This window comes from Perna viridis, chromosome 4, assembly GCF_037379345.1.
Source record: "Perna viridis isolate PV_CMFRI_1.1 ecotype Kerala chromosome 4, ASM3737934v1, whole genome shotgun sequence".
NCBI classification, from domain to species: domain Eukaryota; kingdom Metazoa; phylum Mollusca; class Bivalvia; order Mytilida; family Mytilidae; genus Perna; species Perna viridis.
The window spans coordinates 40,668,088-40,691,135 of record NC_142448.1 but is presented as its reverse complement, the minus strand read 5'-3'; the positions used below and the strand labels follow the sequence as shown (position 1 = coordinate 40,691,135).

Here is a 23,048-nt window from a genome sequence, read left to right as displayed (position 1 = left end):
AAACGGGGAACTTTTTTATTTGAGCAATTGCTGTATTATATTGTGGATTTCACATTCATACCTTTAGCATTAAAACAATCCTTATAGAAAAAAATAATATGATAAAACGTAACATATGCAACGCTTATGAATACAAAAAATACTAAATTGTAAATACTTGCAGAGCTCCCCAAAAAAGTCTTCAATATCTGTATACACAACTTTGAAGTACACGACTAATATAACAACACAAAAAAACATTAATGACCAATACTTTATGACTGTGGACAGGCGTATGAAATATGCAGTGTGTTGAATTAGATTTGTAAAGTTGGGACCACCCCCTTTAATGTTAGGATAGAAATGAATTGAACAAATGAATAAACATTTGTCCAATAATACGTCAAATTTTCTCCTAAGAACACCACAACATGCGCCATATAGATAAAATGCGAAACGCTCCAATTTAGTGAAAGCTAGCTCAGAGAATCCTCATACTTCGTAAGACATAATTACGAATCATCTTCAAAATATTCAAAAGATGTTTAAAAAAATGCTGAATTTTTTAATCGACAACATATTTGTCTAGTTTGGTGAACGCGTTTTTCAACAAATAGTCGACATTCCAATAGGAATAAATTGTTCTCCTCTACTTGCTGACCTATTCCTTCTCTATTATAATGCCGACTTTATAGCTGATCTGATCCGAAAGAAAGAACATCGTTTAGTTAGATCCACTAATCTCAGTTCCCGCTGTATAGATGACGTATTATCTTTAAACAATCCTTATTTCGGGGATTTGATACATCGCATCAACTCTTCTTCACAAAAACCTGAAAACACGGAACATGTGTACCGGTATGGTAAGCGTCCTTTGGTTTTATAGAAACACCGGCCGAGTTGCCCCCAAACAAGTCAAGTCCAGAAAAGAGGAAAGGAAAACTATGACACTTTACTTCTTGAATAAATCAGTTTCTATGGTGCAGATCGATATACCGTAACGATCGACGAATTCATGATGACGACCATAATACATCTGTAATAACTTTAATATCGTAGCAACAAAACCCTGTTTCTGAGGCCCAATTTTAAGAAGTCTAGCGCAATACAAAATGTCTGGCATGAGTTGTGATAAGTAAACTCCATATGTAGGTGCTGATGGGATTGGTAACTAATTGGTAATCAGCTACTCAGAGAAGACAGCTTTGAATGAATGATTACGTGGATGTCTTTTTGTTATTGTGTTTTATACAGATTCATAGTACAGACTATTTTACACTATGATGATGTTCTATTGGGATATAAGGGATGAGAATACAACTTTTACGTAATTTCCTGGTGTAAAACTTGACTTGGACGAAATAATTGACCGATAGATACATTGACTATTGTTTACGTCTGAGTTTTACATCGCTTATTGAGCTGTTTACCGCGCCGAACTGTACTCACGCCGGGCCACATACATATTAAATAATAGTAATAAAAAAAAAATACATCAATTCTATTCTTGGTATCCCCTTCAAATTATATATATGATTTGCCGTCCATATATCACGATTTTTATTTTAAAAAGTTATATGGTTTTCAAGAAATAGAAAAAAAATATCCAAGTTACGACATCCGGTGCATGCTAATCATCTGCATTAACATTATTTGATATTTTATTCTTCTATATTCAGAGTACCTTTTTCAGCAATCAATGATGTTCTTTATAGGATTATCCCGTCATGTATCTACATTTGACAAAATACACCTTACACACAAAATCAAAATCAAAAGTACCATTGGATAGAATACAAATGCGTTCTTTTCTTCCAAATGTATTATACGGAATATAGATTATATCATTCACTAATAGACAAATAAATGAAACGTGTCTAAACCAAACACCTTATGAACTGCGAGATTTGTTTGTCTAAAGCAAATAATCGGTTTTAACGAGTTAAGCAATATTGAAGCGAATATAAAGGTACTTCAGAAGGTAAAACAATAATAGGTATGGTAAATATATCAAAGAAAAACAACCGATCGGGATTAAATTTAGGTTACAGACCACCTATTCAACCAATGAGCATTTGGAACGTACGCAAAAATAGTCCTACGCAGAAATTACCCCTGTTCCTCATAGTGCTGTGAAAAAGGTTCTCATCTCATTTAAAAAAAAATTAAACAGTTTCTGAAAGGAAACACATTTCTGTACATTTTATAGGTGCATTTTGCTTATTGTGATGTGAAGCCTAGTCTCCATAATGATTTCTAAATATACGCCTATGTTGTGAAAACACTGGGATGTCCCATGCTATTTATAGACACTTCACTTCCGGTGACCAGTACTGCACTGCAATTCTGCTAACCCCACATGCCAATCTGAAGATTGTGAGCTGACATATGTAGAATCATGCTGATATATAATCCTAGGCAGGTTAAAGTTAAGGTAAAGTCCAGAGAAGCCATTGAATATTGTGAAATTAGCATAGAAGCCTATGGGAAGTGGAATTAGTAGTTTTTAGCCTAAAGTGAAAACCCAAGGCAAACAATTGATCTTCAAATAACGACGAGGAAATCCCCACACAACAGGAAGGCTACATCTGGCCCCAAAACATCATTATATACAGGTGAAGCGAAATAAATACCCCTATATACTCAAGTTACATGGAAATAATCCAAATGTAAAAACAAATCAATACATACAGAGGCCAGGAATTCCTTGTTTGGAACAGGCGCAAAAGAATATTTGTTTTATTTCTTTTTTGTATACATAGATTTTTAGTTTATCCGAGTTTCGGTAGAGAAAAGTTTCACTATATAACATTTTCAAGATAGTTAAATGCTATTAACTTTTACTGTATAAAACTGTTTGGAAGAAGCTCGGTATGCTTGTCTGATATAGCTCATACTTTGTTACCCCATGCGTCAATAGGTATTTTTATTTCTCTTTCCTTTTTTCGCACTTAAAGATTGATTTGAACACCATATGCTGTATGTAAGTAGTATCGTGTACACAAATTTCAATCAATGAAATTTGAAGAAATGACTTGGTTGCATATGGAAGGAAATGGAGGTATGTTTCTTTATTATGCATACGAATCTTCAATGTTTTCTTCTCAAATTATCTTGATAAACTTGAAGCTTTTAATCATTATTTAAGTATTCCTTGGTTTTGATTTTTCATATAGAAGTGAAAGTGACGCACAAAAAAAATATGACATTTTGAAGCAAGCTTGTTGACATTAGAATACTTAATACATATCGGGAAATAGAGCTTCAAAATCCTATTGAAAAATCACTGAACAAAGACAATAATGCAGATATGAAGTAATGGTGTTTTCAAGTAGCAAAAGTGTTTGTGAGTGAAATTATATAGCCAGATCGATAACGTTTTGACATGCTTGTTTCTTATTTATTCCCATTTTGCCCAATTCTTACAAAAAATAATTCACTTAAATACATGAAATAAAAGACCATCACATAAAATTCCATATTGGTGTGGCTCTAACCACTTTAAATAGTGCAGTTTCTTTGTCATCGTACGGGTGCATGCTATGAATAGTTCTGAAACTGTTAAATTCACATTCAGATTGTCTTCGAATATAATTATGGGAAGGGGTCCAACCTTGAATTAACAAATGTTCAGGATGTGCTGCGAGATTATATTTTTGTTTCGTTGTAGAAAATTTAAGCAATATATTTATTATCATATATTTAGAGAAATAATAATCTTCCTGTACAAAGCCAACAACGAAAAACATGATAAATAAATATATTTTATACACAATGTAGGTAAAAGAAAAAAAGAGTAGTGATGACTTCAATCTTGAAGCAACGTAACCCTGTTCAAGAAGCCTATTTATTAGAAGTATAGCGGAAACAAAAAGTCTGCGTAGTTTCTGCTATGTCTGGCATAACGTATGAGATGTGACATGAACACAAAAACATATATTGCATACCGTTTGACGGCTTATTTCTGAAAGACATTACTGTTTGTAATACTATTTTACTAAATGTACCATTGGAGATCAGATTTTGGCGATTTATTCTGCTGGACAGGGATATTCAGTATAAAAAGGGTAAATCGTATAAAATTATGTATCGACTTTACTCAAAACCAACCGTTTTAAATGTTGATGTTACATTTGACATTGATCCTATCAACAGATTCGTTTACCATTACTCATTTAAGGCTTTCAATCTTTTTCATTTCATCTAAAACACTTTAGATGTACAAACAAAGAAGCACATATTACACTTTATTCATTTAATGGTATAGATTGAAAATCGCAACCTTGTGCCTATCATTGGTCTTCGATGAGCGCCGCGAAAATCCTCATACAATAGGGAAGGCCAAGGCAGCTGCAGCTGGCCCAAAAACATCCTTTAATACAGTTAGAGCAAATGTGTTGCTCCTTTAGACTCAAGGAATATAAAAAAAATGAACTAAAGGTGAAAACAAAACAAGACATACAGAAACCAGAAATTCCTGACTTGGGATAGGCGCAAATAAATGCAGCCGGGTTAAAATACTTTGGTGTGATCACAACCCTCATACTTTAATGTAGCCACTAGGTAAAAAAACATTTCACAAATAAACAAAATTGGTTTATCCAAATCAATGTCGAGTATTAAAGACTAACATTTTATTATTATTATTATTTATTTATTCTTTTGTAAAAAAAGGCTTAATTTCTTTATATTGTTAAATACTATCAGAGGAAATATTTTAACTTTCATGAATCAGTTGATTGAACATTTCTTTCGAATATATAATACTTTCGATGCGGGCAGTATATAATTCAGTGCTTTATCAATAATTATTGAAAATCATTCTTTCTAAGAACCAGCACATCATTTTTTCTCAATTTCGTCTCTGCGTCAAATGTATTCACTACATCTTGAAAACAGCTATTCAAAGTTAACCTTAAACATCTGTGACGTAGATATTATTTCTATATTTTGTAAAGACATCTTGCTTATATAGGAAAAAAGTGCATGAAAACTGTTCTGTCATGTTTCCATCGTTCACTTTAACTTATTTTGACCTATCATTATGTTAATAAAACCAACTCTACCAATTTTTCTATGATTAGTGCTAGAGGTTATGGGAAATTTATATTTGCATGATGCAATGATCATTTTCTTTTGTTGCAATCATTTCTTATGCCTATAAAAGTCAAAAGTAGAAAGATCATGTAAACGTGTTGACTGTAAAAGTAGTTCGCATTCTACAATTATGCAATGTATTCTTAAATGCCACGATAAAATGAAATGCATAATTTTAGGTTACCCAAGTTTGATTCTCTCATAAATTCTAGACAGGTACAAGTAAAAGATGTAAGGTAGCAGGCCAGTAAACAAATATTTGTTATTCTTAGCTTACCTGTTCAAAGGCTAAGTAATCTTCTGACATCACTTGGCGTCCGTCGTCATCGCCAAATTTTCGAAATTCTCCTCTAGATAATTGTGCACAAAATTACTGTAGGAATTTATGATTCATGAGAAAAAAAAAAAGATTAAAAAAAAAAATGACCACCGTTATTAGAAATAGAACATAGGTGTCTAACGGCATTAAACAAATAACCCCAAAAAAAACATTGCCTTCAGCTAAATTGTGTCAGGGGTTAATATTGTTCAGGTTAAAGAGACATACTTAAGCCGAAATTCTGCAAACGATATTTACAATTGGTGTAGGAGTTATGACCCCCTGTAATAGCTTTTTTGGCATTCTTCGTAAGTACAACTTTGAAAATATTCTCTCCAAAAAAACAATCTTACATTGAAAATTTGCATAATTGTTCTATAGGTTTACCACACAAATAAAAGTTTGAATTTTTTTTATCCATGAAAAAAAAACACGACCCCTGTTAATAAAAGAGAACATAGGGGTATAGGGGTCAGAAGGCAATTGTTTTGCAACCAACTCAAAGGTTGTTGCCCTTAGCAAATTCTTGCAGAGTTATCGTAGGAGAGCATGTTTTTGCAAATTATCAAGAATTGTTGCCTTAAAAAAGATTTGTGTAGGGTTATATAGTTCAGCATCATAAGACCGGCCAATACCAACATTTTCGAAACGATTCTTCTACTAATGTAGTAGTTATGGCTCCTGAAATAATTCTTTATTTTTCAAATGTACATGTGCAATTTTGAAAACCATTTAAAATCAGTTAATGGAAGTGAAGCATATGGATTCTTTAGTGTATTGTGCTCGAAATGACTTGTGTTTTGTCTTAATCCATCAAAATGTATATAACTGCCTATACTAAAAATGGAACATAGGAGTAAGAGGATTTTTTTTTTATACTGTTGCTGTCAGCAAAATTCTTGTTCAGGTCTTAAAATACTGTTAGAAGCATTTCCTACATTTGACTATTCAGTTAATCTTAACTTAGCCTGTCTCATTGTCAATTTTTACTTATAAGCAAATGGTAAACCAGGTGAGCGATCCAGGCTCTCTTATAATGTTCCTACGATATATTATAAATGTTGATTTTCCAATTGTTCTTATCTGAATATCTTTCACCAAATTCCATGTTGAGAAAGTCGCAGTATTGTAACATTTAAAACAACAAAATTACAATACATTTTGAAATGTTCTGTAAAAGAGAACCTTCATGTTCATGTTTGCAAGATTAATCATGGGAACCAAGATTCTAGCGGACATCAAAAGAATATAATTCTTGGACATGTTGATTGGAAGATGTGCATTTCAACAAAACATGAGCTCAAAAATAGAAATAGGATATAATGTCAAGACTTGAACAACAAAAAACAAGAAATATTATTTTTGGGCCTAATTGAATTCTCTCAAAATACAGATATTCATACAAACAATTAAGTATCTCTCATATGACATTTGTCCTCATTAACACTAAGTCAAAACTTAATATGTTATTTTACCATGAGGTCAAAGGTTAAGTTCAAATGTCAACCACTCCAGTACGAGGCGCCTCGCTTTGAGAAAATATAACCTCATACCAAATATCAAATGTCTAAGTAAAAAGATAAAAAAAAATGGCCCAGACAAAATCTGTATGATATTTGGCCAACATTTTGTATGTCAATTGACCTTGGAGTCAAAAGCCTAGGTCAAAAGTCATCCAAAAATACACTCTACCTTGATGTGATTTACTCAAATGTCAAACAGGTCAGATATCTATGTAAAACAACCAAAAGGTTATCGCACAGACAAAATTATGTATCGTATTTTGCCAAAATGTGTATGTTATTTGACCTTGAGGTTAAAGGTCAAGGTCAAAGGTCACCCAGTCCGGTATCCATCACTCTGCCCTGAAAGGATATACAAACAGATCGAATATTAGAAGAATAGGTCAAAAACAAAAAAATATGTAATGGACAAAGTTTGTATGAAAAGGTCAAGAAGAAGAAAATCTTTATGGGGTTTATTTAAGGTCCAGATTAGCAAAAAAAAAAGAAGTTATGCTACATATTTTTAGTTGTTGATATGTTTCAGTGGAGAGTACTAACTAGACACCCATGCATATATTTGGATAATATGGTCTTGTTCCTGTTGACAAGATGGGTCTAAACATAGCCTATTTTCGTCTATTTCAAATTATCAAAAATTAAGAATTTTGGTTGTTATAGTAACCAGATCTTAACTATTTTAACTGCTTTGTACTTTATTGTAAATTGTTTTCCATAAGACACACTTCATTAATATATTTATTTTATTTGAAAAAATTTCACCATGAGATATATGAAAGTACATTCAAATTGTGACATTTTTGTGATTATTAGGCCAAAATTGGTCGTTGCTAAGGAAATTGTTGTTGCTATGGTTTTTAATTTTCACATTTTGTTCATTGTTTTTCTTTACAATCAACTGATTTGATGTCAATTTGAATAAAATATCAGACATCAATAAATCAATTTCAGTGTAAATTGCATGATTGTTAGGCGGACTGCTACTTAATAACAAAAAAATAAAAATGGAGCCTTTTTGGGGGGGAGGGGGAGGTGTATCACACATTATAGCATTTGTATGAATCTAACAAAGTTGTACATTATCCAGAAAGAAAACAAACACAGAACTTATATAAATTCTTTTATATGTCCATATCAGGTTAGCTACCTGAAACACAGATTTGTGAAACAAATCAATGGCAAGCATGCATATACACTTGTAGACAATATGTGCAGATTAATTTGCATAAAAGGGAAAATCTTAGAACAAAAACAATGTTTGCATGAAAGGAAATGCACCGAATAAATGTTTATACACAGTACATTTCTTAGGATAAATGTAGATATAAATACGTGGAACTAATCGATTTGTAAAATTTAACACTTCGTGCATTTGATTTGCATCAGAAAATGGATATTCAGATTATCAGGTACACGTCTATGTCTTTTTTGTTCTTGTGTTTCAGGCGGATTCATGGTACATATTGTTTTTACACTATGATTTCTCCTCGAATTAATTAGGAATTCCTTAGTCTTGATCTTTCTTATACATTGTAAAAGTGACATTGATGCAAAACAAACATGACATTTTGAAGCCAGCTTGTTGACATAAGAATACTTAAAAAGATATCGTTAAATAGAGCTTTAAAGTATGTTTTTCCTTTTTTACACTAGTGAAACTACTATCAATGTGATTTTAATTTTTTTTTTTTGACAGACATTGGAATGTTATGTTTCATCATGTGCAAGTCCATGTCCCGATTCTAAATATATCTATAATTGTACAAGTGTAGTGGTTTTTTCAAATAGCGAAAGTGTCGTTGAGTGAAATTTCATTGTCAAATCGGTAAGGAATTGCTAAGCATGTTTTTTTATTGATGTGGCCCAATTCTTAAAAAAAAACTTTTTTTATGGAATATTATGTGACGGACTTTTATTTCATGTATTGACCATACTTATCATGTGTATTGTATTGACATTTTTCATAATTTTTAAGTGAAAGTTTTTTTTTCAGAATTGGGCCACATCAATAAAAAAAACATGCCTAGCAATTCCTATTCGAGGAATATATATATATATACTGGTTTCGCTGTGGAGCGATGATGCAATATTTGTATAACCATATATTTAAGGAGACAGTATTCTTCCTGTACATAGCCAACAGCGAAAAAAGATATACAAATATCATACAAATATCATACATACACAAAGTAACTAAAAGTAAACACGAATGATATGAACATAGTCACTTTTTGGTGACATATAAAAAGTTCCATCATTCCTGTTTGGCGGCTGAATCTCTCACTGGAAATCATACTATATCAATTATATATATAATAATGGATGATGGGTAAAATTTAGCAAATGATTCCGAAATACAGGAGGGTTGGGGCGGCGTGGTTATATGTTATGCCTCAATAGATAACAGAGTAATCAAGGGAACCAAGGTTATAGCGGTAATTAAAAGAATGTAATCCAGGGACAAAGACCAGACCTGAAAAAATGTACATACACAACAAAGACTATAAAATAACTAAAATCATACATACAAAGTACCAAAAGCAAATAAGCAACTCGGACTCACTAAAATTGGGAGCATGGACCAGGCACCGGTAGGGTAAGCGACTTCTGCTTTTCTAGAAACACCCGCAGAGTTGCTACTCAAAAGTCAAGTCCGGAAAAGAGGAAAGGAAAACTATGACACTTTACTTCTTGAATAAATCAATTTACATGATGCAGATCGATACATCGTAACGATCCACGATTTTATGATGACCTCTGCAGTGATGACTTAAATCTTATAGCAACATAACCCGGTTCCAGAAGCCTATTTGTTAGAACTGTAGCGCGATACACAAAGTCTGCATAGATTCGGAAAACTTTGTCATAACGTATGAGTTTTGATATGAATAAACCATATTCAGGTGCTGAAAGGATGTTGTCACAGATAAAAGGAAACTTAACAATTCTGAATGAAAATTCATTACGTTTGTGGTAAAGTTTAGTCAATATGTTTTCTTTACCATCGATTTCTAAGTGGAGGTCAAGATATGATCCTGACCTCACAGCGTCTGTATTATTTTTCATCAAAGATTCTTTGGGGTAAATGTATCAAATCCCTAAAATTGGGATTGTTTAAACATAACACATTCTCAATATAGCGGAAAATCAGATTAAAGGATCTAGGTAAACGATATTTTTTTCTTTCTGATGACATTATCAAAGTCAGCCACATAAGAGTGAAGTAATAGGTCAACAAGTATAGGACCACGATTTGTTCCCGTTGGAATGCCGACCGTTTGTTGGAAACGCGTCCAACACACTGGACAAATGTGTTTTCGATTACAAAGTCCAGCATTTTGTAAACATCTTCTTCTGTATATTTGGAAGATGATTGGGAATTATTTCTTACATAGTATTAGGAATCTTTACCAAGAACTATATATTTGTGTCTAGGTGTACCGTCTTCTGTTTTTGGCAAAAAACAACGATGCATAATGTTTTCAAGTCGGGATGTTAACCGAGTATGAGGAATTGAAGTATACGGTGTTGGAAAATAGTAGATTGTAATGCTATTATATTCTGATAAGAGTCTTGAACTGAGTGTATCCAAAAGATTTTTCGAATTTGTCAGTACCACATTGAACTAATACTCATGTTTAAAAAAAGTTTGGCGGTACATTTTGCAAATCCAACTATGTAACGCTGTTTGTATTGATACTTCCAGAGTTAAGGAATCCAGTACATAGAGTGTTAATCATCGTCCTTAGTAGAAAGACCAAAATAGTATACCACAGATTTATGGTTTTCCGCAATCTCTTCTTTAGGGGGTTTGGTAGCAGTATAGGTCTTATCACTGCTATTCATTTCTACGTCTACCTCTGATAATAAACATTGAATGTAACATGTTTTGAAGACGAAAATCAATATTGTTTTGGGCTTTGTCTCCTGGTACGACAATATATTTGTCATGTATAGTAGACACTGTTTTTGCTACTTGGGGTCCTAAAAAATGATTTAGAAATTATAAGAAATTCATACTGGCATAATGCAATAAAATCTCTGCGTATTTTTTTTCTTTGTGTGCCATACCATACACATATTTTCCTGGTTCTTAGATAAAGAAGTACTTGCTACATAAAACAATCGTTACGAATAAGCTTCAGAAAAAAATGCATCGCAAAGTGGATCTGACAGACAGAGTCCTCCAATATACAAGATCGGTCAAGTTTCCGAGACCATGTTCTCTTGATTTATTTTATAATAAGCATTAAGTATATCTAGAAACATTTTGTTTTTTTATGGATATATGCCTGCAATTGTACGTATTTCCTGTTAGGATGATTTATTATGGTCTAGAGAATTTTAGGGAACATATTTCGCGACAGAAAATTGGACCCTGTATGAATGTTAGGTGGTATACTACTTCTTTTATGAAATATAATAATGCCTTCTATTTCTTTTTTGTTGTTTTTCTATGAAACGTATCGTCATTCAAATTCAATTGTATAATCAACAACCCCTGGCTTAAACCAGGATCGTTTCGGTGAAAGCTTTTAAAATTGATATATCTTGATCGTGGTATTGTTTTATCTCCATTGATTTATGTAGTAACATATTTCACTGTACATAAAATGATCTGTTATGACTTCTTTTATCAAAAGCATGATTTTAATGAGTGTCAGTGTGTGAAAGAATCAGGCAGCGGGTGTACAATAATAAAAAAAAATCATTTTGACAGTTTAATTTGACTTTTTGCACGATCAGAATAAAGGAAAATGACAAGATTTTCAAAATCACTTTAGTCAGTCGAGGTAAAATTTTATTGAAATGCACTGAAAATGAACAATGCAGGGGCAAATATGAAAATATAAAATCATGCTGTACGCATGAAACGGAAAACATTGCCCAACAGCTCGGAATATCATATCTGAAAACATTTGATCATTGCATGCAATTTCGTCATAATACTTATGTCTTATAAATACACATACTTATACTTGTATATATACCTGACGAAGCAGAACTAAACAATTTTATCGCAAGTGCAAACAATCAACTTCTTCATTTAAGTTCACTTACGAAACATCTGCTACTAACATCGCATTCCTCGATACCTCTAGCATCTTAGCAGGCATCAGTTCTCCATGGACCTATTCTCCAAACCAACTAACACACATCAATATCTTATGCCCAAGAGCTGTCGTCCATCTAACCTGACTAGGAGTATACCATTTAGTCAAGGTCTTAGGCTAAGGCGCATTTCTCCAAATGACGAATCATTAAAAATCGCCTAGGTCAACCAAAGAACCAATTAAGAAGAAGTGGATATAGATGCAAAATCATAGAATCACAATATTCAAAGAAGTAGTCTATTACAGTAAGGTAAAGAAGAAAACATGTAAAAGAACTCCTTGTGACCTAAGATACATTGTACCATCCCTATCTTAAAAAAAAGCCACAATACCATTCGTGACCACTGGGCCTCTGTCGAAAAAAAAAACTCAACTCAACTTAAACTCAACCTGATCTTTCCCGAGCCACCTACCATTGCTTTCAAACAATTTGCCTAGTATGACTATGAGGGCTGAAATATCTAAGCTGGTGAGAGTCGCTCCTGTGTTGACAAAAAGTGTTAATGTTGCCACTAAATGCACCACTTGTCATTATTCACCAGAATTGTCACGGAAAACGCTACAAAATATTGTGTAATGAACACTGCAGGAAATCTAATGTACACTCTTTAAAACGTTCCCATTTCCATTGTGGCGGAAACTTGAACGTCTCAAGGAGTGCTATACATTTGCTTCATTGTCCCATCTGTGGCCTTCAATATGTAGGTAAATCTAAACAGTCTTTTCACAAGCGCTTGAACGGACACAGAAGCGACATAGCAAACAAGTCTTTATTTCCAGTGAGTGTACACTTCAGCATACCAAACCACTGCCACGTTGATTTTAACAAAATCTTTATCATGGAATAAAACACGAACTAGGATAAAGAACTCCGTGTTTTACATCCACACGAAATTAATAATAATAAAAAAAAAGTTCTTCTGAATTTGAATAGTTTCTGGTTACAGTGTCTGTAATTTATTTTAGTTTTGTAGTTTAACACAATGTTCAAGATTTTTGTTAACTCTCAACAAATTGTAAAATGTCGTCACATGTATTCAGCTGGTTAGGTAATGAGTTGTGCGCACAGACAATTAACTTTCTTGCACAGTTTATTCAAGGCACCGAAGAAGACCATTAGTAGACCGACAATTTTATTACATGTTTTATTATAGTGTATTAACATCTTCACCAGTATCTTTGTGCAATTCTTCAGACTTATATATTTTTGTCTGCTGGTGCTGCATCGTCATGACTCGACGATCTGATACCCATTAAGTTTGCTTGTTGACAGGTACCTTTAGACTTAATATTATATATATGTATTCTGTACCTCAGTCACGTATGCCTATTTGACTTTAAGCATCCGAAAACTTGTTTTCTATAGAGATAACACAAATCAACAAATGAATTACCCTGAAAAGAAGGAAAAACGTCAAAAAAAAATAAATACAAAGTTGAATAACGAATAGTAGGGTATTACTAAGTCAGTTTTATATAAAAAAAAACATTCTCAAATATATCGTTCAAGTTAGAAGAATGAGAACATCAATTTAATGTAACATGTGAATTTACAACCTTTCATCTATCAAATAGATTCAATGTACCTGTATGTATTATCGCATTATCTGAATTACGTCGTTAACGCATAGAAACTTTGACAGTACCGATCTTAAAATTAGTGAAAAAAGTATAAGGGAGTATGTGGAAATTGCATTCGTTTTACATATACTTTATTAATAAACCATGCTGTCCGACACAAATGTAATTTGTCATCTAAAAGGCACCATTTTAATGCAAAATAAGAATTGTTACTTAATGAAATATACTTTAAATCCATAAATGCATACATATTATAACGATACTGATACTAACGCACAATTGATCATTTACAAGTGGTTTTGACACACTTTACCTGTGTTATGGTATACAAAAGCAACAAACAAAATCCCTTCTTTTATTCAAATAAAAAAAAAGGTTTGAGGTTTAGAATGACAGTGGTTTTAATAAATATAGCATATTGTTACATATAATTGTTATGTAATTATTACGTGAATCTCCCGAAATAAATATAATCATTTGAAAATTTCACAATTATTTTGTGAAACACGGACGACAGAAGAATGTAATATTTCAACCTTAACAAGCTTTATTGTCTGAGTAACTTTGATATACATATTACGTCTAAATATAGATCCTGCTATCCTAAAACTCTTCAATTCCTTCATTACGTGCTCAACATACACACGTCTCTTTCTTTGAACAATATTGAATCTACACATACGTCTCTTCTCAAGTCTTGCCTGTCCAGCCATCTCACTGGCCATGTAAGGTGTAAAAAGTGGTCTTGTGTTAGGGTATATGCTGTTTGCTAACAAAAACAAATTTGCAAGAAAGTGTTAGTCCAGCCAAGATCCGATCGATGGCAGCTGCTGGTACGCACATGCGTTATTATCATGGCCATGAAATCCTGATTGAACGAAGCATATGTGTTTTTGGTTGTCACTAATCACCTGTAAAATGCAATTTAAAATTAATGTCATGGTATTTAAATTATCTGTTTACTATTTTCTGTATAAATGACATACTTAAAGTCCCGAAAAATATTATATGTATTGTAAAAACCAATGTGCAGCATATTTCTGACACGCTTGATATGAATTGAGATAGCATTTTCATTGCATTTAGAGTAAATATTGGTTTATTTTTGAGGATAGATAATTTTTTTTAAATACTCCAAGACAAAATGGGTTATTCGGACATTGTTAGCTCGGCTATGCCAGAATGAAACACAAATTATAATTGAAAAATTTCCGGCAAAAGGAGTGACGACGTTGCTCGTGTATTTGTTTGTTTGTTTGATAAACATGTTGATTTGTTTAATACTCTTCAAGTTTAGATATTACAGCACACCACACTCGTCTACCCTATTTTCCATAACCACCGCATTAGAAACAAAGGTTTTTACTGGGTGACTATTGGTTCGTTAGTCAAATAGTTAAAATAGTTGTATATAATGTAGTTAAATGGGCTTGTTGCCCTTATTTTTAGGGAGAGGGTGTAAATTGTTTTTTTAAAATATCAAATAGAATAGATGCATTATATCAGTATTCAATAACAATTGATTAAATTGCTCGTATTCTTGAGCTATTACGGTACTGAAAAATATAACATATTCACTTGACGGAAGATGCTTTCTTAGAGGTCCGCGTCATTGAAAGCTAGTTGTTATATAATTGAATTTTACTGTATTTAAACAAAAGGAGATTTCGTCCCAAAGAAGTATCCACACCCTGCTTAGTGCTGCACTTACCATGGCAATACTAACACCAAAGTAAGTTGGATATTGACGTAGCCACATTAAAGTCATAAAAAAGTCTATTCTCCAGTGTCGTACATTTTCCTCCAAATCTGAATTTGGCTGTTCGCGGCGATATTTGTAGTAGCATATCCCTGAACGAGTCCACTGTCTCTCCGGGTAACATCCAAAACTCGTACAGTAATTCATATAAATTGTTTGTCTCTATCATTGCTGGTACAGCATACGTTTCAAGTATCCTGTTACGTATGGTTGGGTTGTTAAAAGGCAGAGCAACTGCACTATTCCTTTTGTACTCGTTGAGAAAATTTATCATCAAAATAAACAAGAAATCTCCCTCTTTGTTAAATGGTTAATCTATAAACTTCAGCCTTCTGTGATGCATATACATTATAAGGACCAGTGCAAACAAATGTTCTCTTCTATCCATTTTGAGCATTTAACAATGTGTGGCTAAAGTATTTATGTACTAAACTACATACGGTAACAACCTATAATTACATGTGATACATGTATAAAGGGATAGGTGTAATAACAAGATGTATACATGTGCGCATATGTTTTCTGCATGGATTTTTTAAACTACATGTAACTATGGAAATTGTATAGCAGAAATATATTTTTTATTTGCCACATTTTTTCTGTAAAAAAATCAACAAATTACAATTTTACGTATCAGTACTGATGCTGGTTTACTTTTTTGTTAAGTATATTCATACTTTGTATGGTGAAAAGTTGTTATTTTTTCATCATGTTGTTAGATGATTTTGAAGCAATGCAATCCAAGATTTGCCCTTGTACCTATACTTTCTTGCAAAGCCAACCACGCGGTTATCTTTCTTAATCATGGCTTCCAGACCACACATAGAAATTTCTTTCATTGGAAAATTGCTCACCGCAAGAGCATACGAGAAGAATCGATGCAACTTGCCGTTTATTCTAGAAGAGGTGAAAAATAATGTGGATGATTTACCAGTTCATGCACAATAAATGTACAAGACACGAGACTTTCCACGTCTGAAGCGCAGAACGGCAGACTAAATAAGGAAGCTTACAAAAGAAGGAGCTGTTATCATTAATCAGGAAAGGAAAGAAATTGTAAGCAGAATCAAAGATTTATAACAGCGTTGTTCTGGAGGGAAATGGGTACATCCTCTTCAGGGAAAAAAGCATTGCCAGTAAAGTATGTATTTTATTTAATACAGAATTGACCGTAGAAAAAAATATATATATTTTCAAATAAATACTTTTTTTGTATCAGTACAATCATTCATAAAAACCGAATCGAATAAACTTTAGTTCCATTCGTGTACTCGACTGATACAAATCCCTTACATGTGACAGCAAAACATAATTATTTGTGGAATGCTCGAATAATATGATATTTTATTGAAAACGACAGTTACGCGTCATTGAATTAACTTACACTATTGTAGATATAAATTTTGTCCAGTTAACATTGATACACAAGTGTAATTATTTACTTTATTTTATTCAAATTTACATTATTATCAAAAAATAAAGAATTCCGTTTCTAACATGAATAAATAACGAAAATAAATGTTAAACATACACACACAAGGTTCAACTATTTCACAGTGTGCATAAACTTCATCATGTTTTGTGCAGATAACTGTTTTATGCATGAGAGAAATACTATTAAAACTTTAAATTTAATGGTAAGCTATAAAGAGGTCATTCGACCACGGGAAAACAGAAGAGGAAGTCGTAAAGATAATAAGGAGGAATATTTCTGGTCTAAATCGTAAACTAAATGAGCGAGAGAGGGTTAAGACAGGAGGCACTTCCAGTGAAAATGAAAGAACTAGCATTTTTTTTCGGATGATGATGACCAACCAACATCATCAAAACGGAAGTCTGCAAATGATCTGGCAAGAGAAGCGTGTGAAACAGTCAAAGAAGGGATAGAAAGAGGGAAAAAATATAAGAAAATAATAGAGAAATGCATAGACAAATTCTTGTCAATGTAATTCAAGTACAGAACATTTTTATGTTTGTTTTATTTTCTCAGTTGACGAATGCATGTAACTAAAATATGGTATGGTCAAAATTATACCACCCAAACACTAGTACTTCTCCAGATAATACACAGTACACAGTTGGAGGGTTTCTATAACAAAAAAAAAAAAACCTTTAAAACCTATATAACTGTAAAAGCAGAGGTTACGTATAACCATTACCGCCCCATACAGTCCAGTGATGTTTTAGGTGATGGACTTCCATATCAGGTCAATAACGTAGATGTATGATATTACTCAATCGTTTTCCCGTCCTAATCGTATCTTCTGTATGTGATTAAATTCAAGATCAACATAATTAAAACATTATAACCTCCTGTACATTTATAACTATGGCATCAAAACATACTAGTTGAAAATGGAAATGCATGTTATTGTTGAGTTCATAAATATATGCAAATGATAACGTGACGGATAAGGGAAATACTTTTATTTCGGTTATTTTTTTAAGTATGTTTTTTCCGACGCAGTCGGTATAGTTCTGCTTCTTGCTCTTTGACCTTAAGGACGCTCTTTTCTGGAAACGCAAGTCACCTGATAGCAATCATGTTTCCCGATTGGCCAAATACTTATAACTTTGTAGCGTTCATAAAAACTGTACAGAAAATTTGAAATTGCGTTAGAAAAAAACTGTATCAAAAATTTGAATTTGCGTGTCATGTGTCATTTTCTTTTAAGAATATTTTCTATGACTCCTTGAAGAAATGTAAAAACTTAGACGTAAAATTTTAATGCGTCGGCTATCTTTTTTTCAAAGATAGTACTTATTTTTTTTTGTGCTTGTGTTTAACTAGTTTGCGAGGTATGCCTACAAAAATATTGGACATGCTAAAACCAGAATTTTAGAACATTCCAAAAATCATCTTGAAATTGGTATATTATGCATATATGTTTATAATCATTACCGACATATTTAAAAACAAAATTTAAGTTACACTGACTACAAAAAAGACTAAAGAAAAAAATCAAGGGAACCAAGAATATAGCGGTAACCAAAGGAATGCAGTCCAGGGACAAAGACAAGACATGGAAAACAGACACACACAACAAAAAAATGAAGTAACAAATATCATACATGCAAAGTAACAAAAGCAAATGAGCTACTAGATCGAATGTATAGTAAGAATTAAAATTTGAGATTAAGATATCAGTTGTTGGTATACATGTACATGAATACTTTTCGTCACCCACAACAGTGGCGCAGCTACATTTACGTCACAACAACCGTGTGTACACATTGGCTAAGCAACAATTAAGTAACAAGTCTGGAAAACGGGAAAAAAGGAGACTCAAGTAAGATGTCATTTATAAATATGCAACAAAACGTTGTACACTTCCTATCCGTCTTTGGCGGAAATAGTGTGTATTCACTATATATGTATGTAATGTAAACGTCAACGTGCATGTCGTATTGACTTCACTACACAGCAATCACTTTCTTCATACCTTGGGCCTATGGCGGATTCTTTTCACAATATGCATCACATTGATTTAAGGTAACATTTATAGACGACGACGAATGTAAACAGGATCGTAGGCAGGAGTTTGTAGAGGGGGTTATGTGGACTCACGAAGCGTGGACTCACGAAACGAGTCCAATGCCTCGCACCGCGAAGTGCTATCGACTTTAATAGTCAATAATCAACCAAAAACAAAACAAACAAAAAAACAAAAAAACAAAAAACAAAAAACAAAAAAAAAAAACAGTGCGTATTTGTTTTATAGGGCGGAAAATCCTAACAAACTTATGAACCCCCCCTCCCCCGGCTATGGGTGTTGTAAAGATATGCATTTCACTTAAATTACTAATTTTGGTCCTATTGACAATGTGCGTTGCAACGTCTACTGCTGTGAGGTTGTTCAGTGTTCTCAAAAGGGAGAAGACCTAAATGCGGACGACAATGCACCATTAACACCTCTCAGTTTGGCCTTCCATATGCATATCTACAAAAAGAACTATATATAGATGTTTATGACCTATATAGTCATTTGTAACGAGTCCGCGTGTCTGAATCAGAGACTGAGTAATATTACATTATGTTCAATGCTAACCGATCATTTTATCTTTTAATGTAAAGTACCCGTTCTCAGACGTAGAAACATGTGTATGTTATTAAAGTTTTAAAAATTTACATACAAATGTCAAAGATTTGTCTTAACCTGGGCTACACGTAACTTAAATATTAGTATATAGTTTTAAGACGTATACATAGATGTTTATTACCTATATAGTCAATTGTACATTTCGTCAAATAAACTGAAACTCAAACATTTGAAAATAAAGTTTAAACCCATTATCTTCATGGCCAACAATAGATCATGCTTATAATAAGAATTATAATCCAAACAGGTGGCGGGTCCAGAGATTTACACAAATACGGATAGAATTCAATTTAACAAGGCAAAACAACAAATTGTTTAATTTCTTTATAGCAAACTTAATGTATTTCTAATTTGATTCTTTACTGTTACAGTGGATCACCAAACAAAATGAAATAAGGCAGATAACCGTAATTTAAAATACTGACCCTTCTGAGACTCTTTCGTTGAGTAAGAACGTTCGGTATGTATGTTAATTATCCGATTATCTCTATAAAAGCATAAAATTCGAGTTATTGCTTACAATGATTGAATAATCTGTTGAAATAAAAAAGTATTTCACGTAACAGTGATATTAACATAACATGAAAACTAATGATGAATTTCGAACTTTGAGGTTTTAACGCAGCATATTCATATTAATTTTGTAGAACACAATATCGAAGTTGTACAGACTTTTAAGAGATAACGAGCAGATATAAAACGGACTCACTGCCACAGACCAAAGTGCTAATCAGAGTATAGCGTATAACATTGCTTATGGAAGTTCAAAACGCAACAGAGCACAATTCATCTCAACTTGCAGCTCTCAAGAGGCCGTTGAAGCATTAAAACAGTATAGATTTAACAGTGCTTACAAAGACAGTCGCAGTGATATTGTAGAAATAGATGTTGATAAGTTGCCAAGTGATGTTGACCTTATCGACTTGACTCATCTGCTTTAAGAAAAATACTTGAAGTGAAAAATAATGTAACTAATGAAAAACATCACAAGTTTTCACGAAAGTATTCTGAAGTGCTACTTAAAGGTTGGGTCCCACTATTGTGTCTTACAATTTATAAACGTAAGGACTCAAAAATTCTTTTAACACATCAATGTAAATCTCCTTTTCGATGGGAACCAAATTTTGTGGATTGGTCTAACCACGAAAACCATGAAAAATTGGTACTCTACAAACACTAGTACTTTCACAGTAGTGTACGCCTATGTTGAACACGGCAAACTAGATATCTTTTCGACTAATAAACCCCACAAACATGACCTGTTTTGCATTATGGAACACATTTTTAAAAGTAACTAATATGTTCTTCTGACCAAACTCCGGCAGAATTGCCACGTGAACTGTAGAAGTTAATGTATCCTGTTTTTGTTTTTGTGTAAATAATGAAATACTCTCAACATCAATGTTAACATATGCATATGCACAACGAAATGAACACATTATTTTATTAGAACGTCTACTTCCATTTCATCTATATGTTTAAAAAATAATCAAGGAAACCAAGGTTATAGCGGAAATCAAAATAATGTAATCCAGGGACAAATAACAGACAGGCGAAACAGACACAGAAAAGAATATACAGTAATCAAAATAGTACATACAAAACAATAAAAGTAAATGAGCAACTCTGACTCAGCTGAAGATTTGGAGCATGGACCATTTGCTCATAATAATTCGCTTCCGGTGTAGACAAAAAATGAAAGGGAAACTATGACTATGACTATAATCAGTTTTCATGGTGAAGACGGATACACCATTAAGATCCACGAGTACATGATGACGACCATTATTAAAGATATGAAGTGATGACTTCACTCTTGTAGCAACATAACCCTATTCCAGAACCTTAATTGTAAGAAGTCCATTGTGTTACAAAAAAACTGCATAATTACGACGAGCTGTGACATAACGTATGCGATGTGATATGAAAACTCAATGCAGAGTTGCTTAAGGAATTTTACCAAAGATGAGAGGAAGTTGACAAAACAGAATGAAAAGTCATCGCGTTTGTCGTAAAGTTTGGTCAATTGTTTTTACCTACTATTTGGGGTAGATGCGATGTATCAAGTCCCCAAAAGTAGGAGATTTTTACCCTAATATTTCATTCATGTAGTGGAACCTAATATCAATAGATCTGGCTAACTACCTCTTTCTCTGGATTAGACCAACTGTAAAGTCAACCGCATAAAAACAAAGGATAAAGAATAGGTCAGCGAGTAGGGAAACATTATTTGTTGCCATAGGAATGCCGACCGTTTGTTCTGTAGAAAAACGCGCCCACCATATTTTACAAATATGTTATCAATTAAACGTTCCAGCATTTTGTAAACATCTTATACGATAAATTTGGAAAATGATTTAAAATCTTTTTTTTTACAAAATATGAATAATCTCTACTAAATAAGTATTAAATATATGTATCTAGGTGTACTTTTTTTTTGGAGTAACAGCAATGTGTAATGTGTTTTTAGTCGGGACTTGCGAATTCACGTTATATCATATAATATGAGACAGGTTTAAACTGTAAAAGGACGAAACTTGTAGCTAGAAAGCTTAGATATATCACTGTCATAGTTTAGATGACTTCCTATGTCCTAGTCGATTCTGAAGACTTGCTACCGGCGGCGTTGGTCTTGTATCAATACATTTCTAACTGTATTATGCAACTTGTGGTAGGCGTTGCTTATCTAAGCTTCCATTTGAGCGTAAACATTTAGCTTTAGCAATTTTATGGCAGGTCTGATTCATTATCTGTATAGATTCTGGAAGTACAACAATTTTCTACGAATGGCAAGAACATTATACATAAAATGTGAAATAAACAAATAAACCTCACTGGCATATTCGAAAAAAGATAGTGATTGCCTATCCGATCGTAGACAAGATAAACTATGCTTTGAATGAAACAATCGGAGCTATATATTTTACCAGGCGGTTTCTGTCTTGAAGAGCAAATGACATAATACTTTATTACGTCTATCTTTTCCCAAACCTTTTAAATTGTGCCTGTTCCATGAACTGTATTATTTAAAACCAGAAAGGCATACTCCTATGGCACATCACTTGCATAACAAATTGTTGAGTCCATATGAAAGTTAAGTTCTCTATATAAGGTGATTGGAAACTATGCCTAACTAAGTCTGTACATCAGTTATTTTCCCTTTCGGAACTTTTCGGTCATTTCGGCTGCACTAAATATGGAAATTACATAAGTTGCCCAGGATATAGTTTCCTGATAGGTTCTTAGTGCAAACGTAAAAATGTTAAATTTGTATTAATTACCAGTATGATGACTTCAGCCTCTTTCCTTGTCAATTATATAGCAGTTTTTACATTTTCGTTCTTTTTTTTTTATATATTATAACTACTTAGGCTAATCTGTGGTTGTCAATGGACGATACAATGACTTGCTCTTATGCGAAAATATTGATATTACTTTCCCAATATTGTCGCTTCGAAATTGTTAGCCGATTTTTATCAACATTTAAATGAACCGTATTAGAACCACCGACAACTTTTGATTATATAACAATCATCATATATCACCCCTCCAGGATCCAATACATTTTACAATCGC

At 32.9% G+C, this 23,048-nt stretch overlaps 1 protein-coding gene and 1 long non-coding RNA gene across 2 annotated transcripts; one reads left to right on the top strand and one right to left on the bottom strand.

Moving 5' to 3' along the window:
- The first annotated feature begins 2,957 nt into the window (after positions 1-2,957).
- Positions 2,958-21,800, top strand: LOC148620088 (uncharacterized). Its single transcript, XR_015921720.1, has 3 exons — positions 2,958-3,040; positions 19,844-19,932; positions 20,120-21,800. It is a non-coding gene; the product is annotated as an uncharacterized LOC148620088 (long non-coding RNA).
- On the bottom strand, positions 13,956-15,876 carry LOC148620089 (uncharacterized). The gene is made up of 2 exons (XM_088576983.1): positions 15,325-15,876; positions 13,956-14,524 (listed from the first exon to the last, which is right to left on the bottom strand). The coding sequence occupies exons 1-2, from the start codon at positions 15,517-15,519 to the stop codon at positions 14,411-14,413; spliced, it is 309 nt and encodes a 102-aa protein (XP_088433109.1). The 5' UTR covers positions 15,520-15,876; the 3' UTR covers positions 13,956-14,410.
- Positions 21,801-23,048: the final 1,248 nt, after the last annotated feature.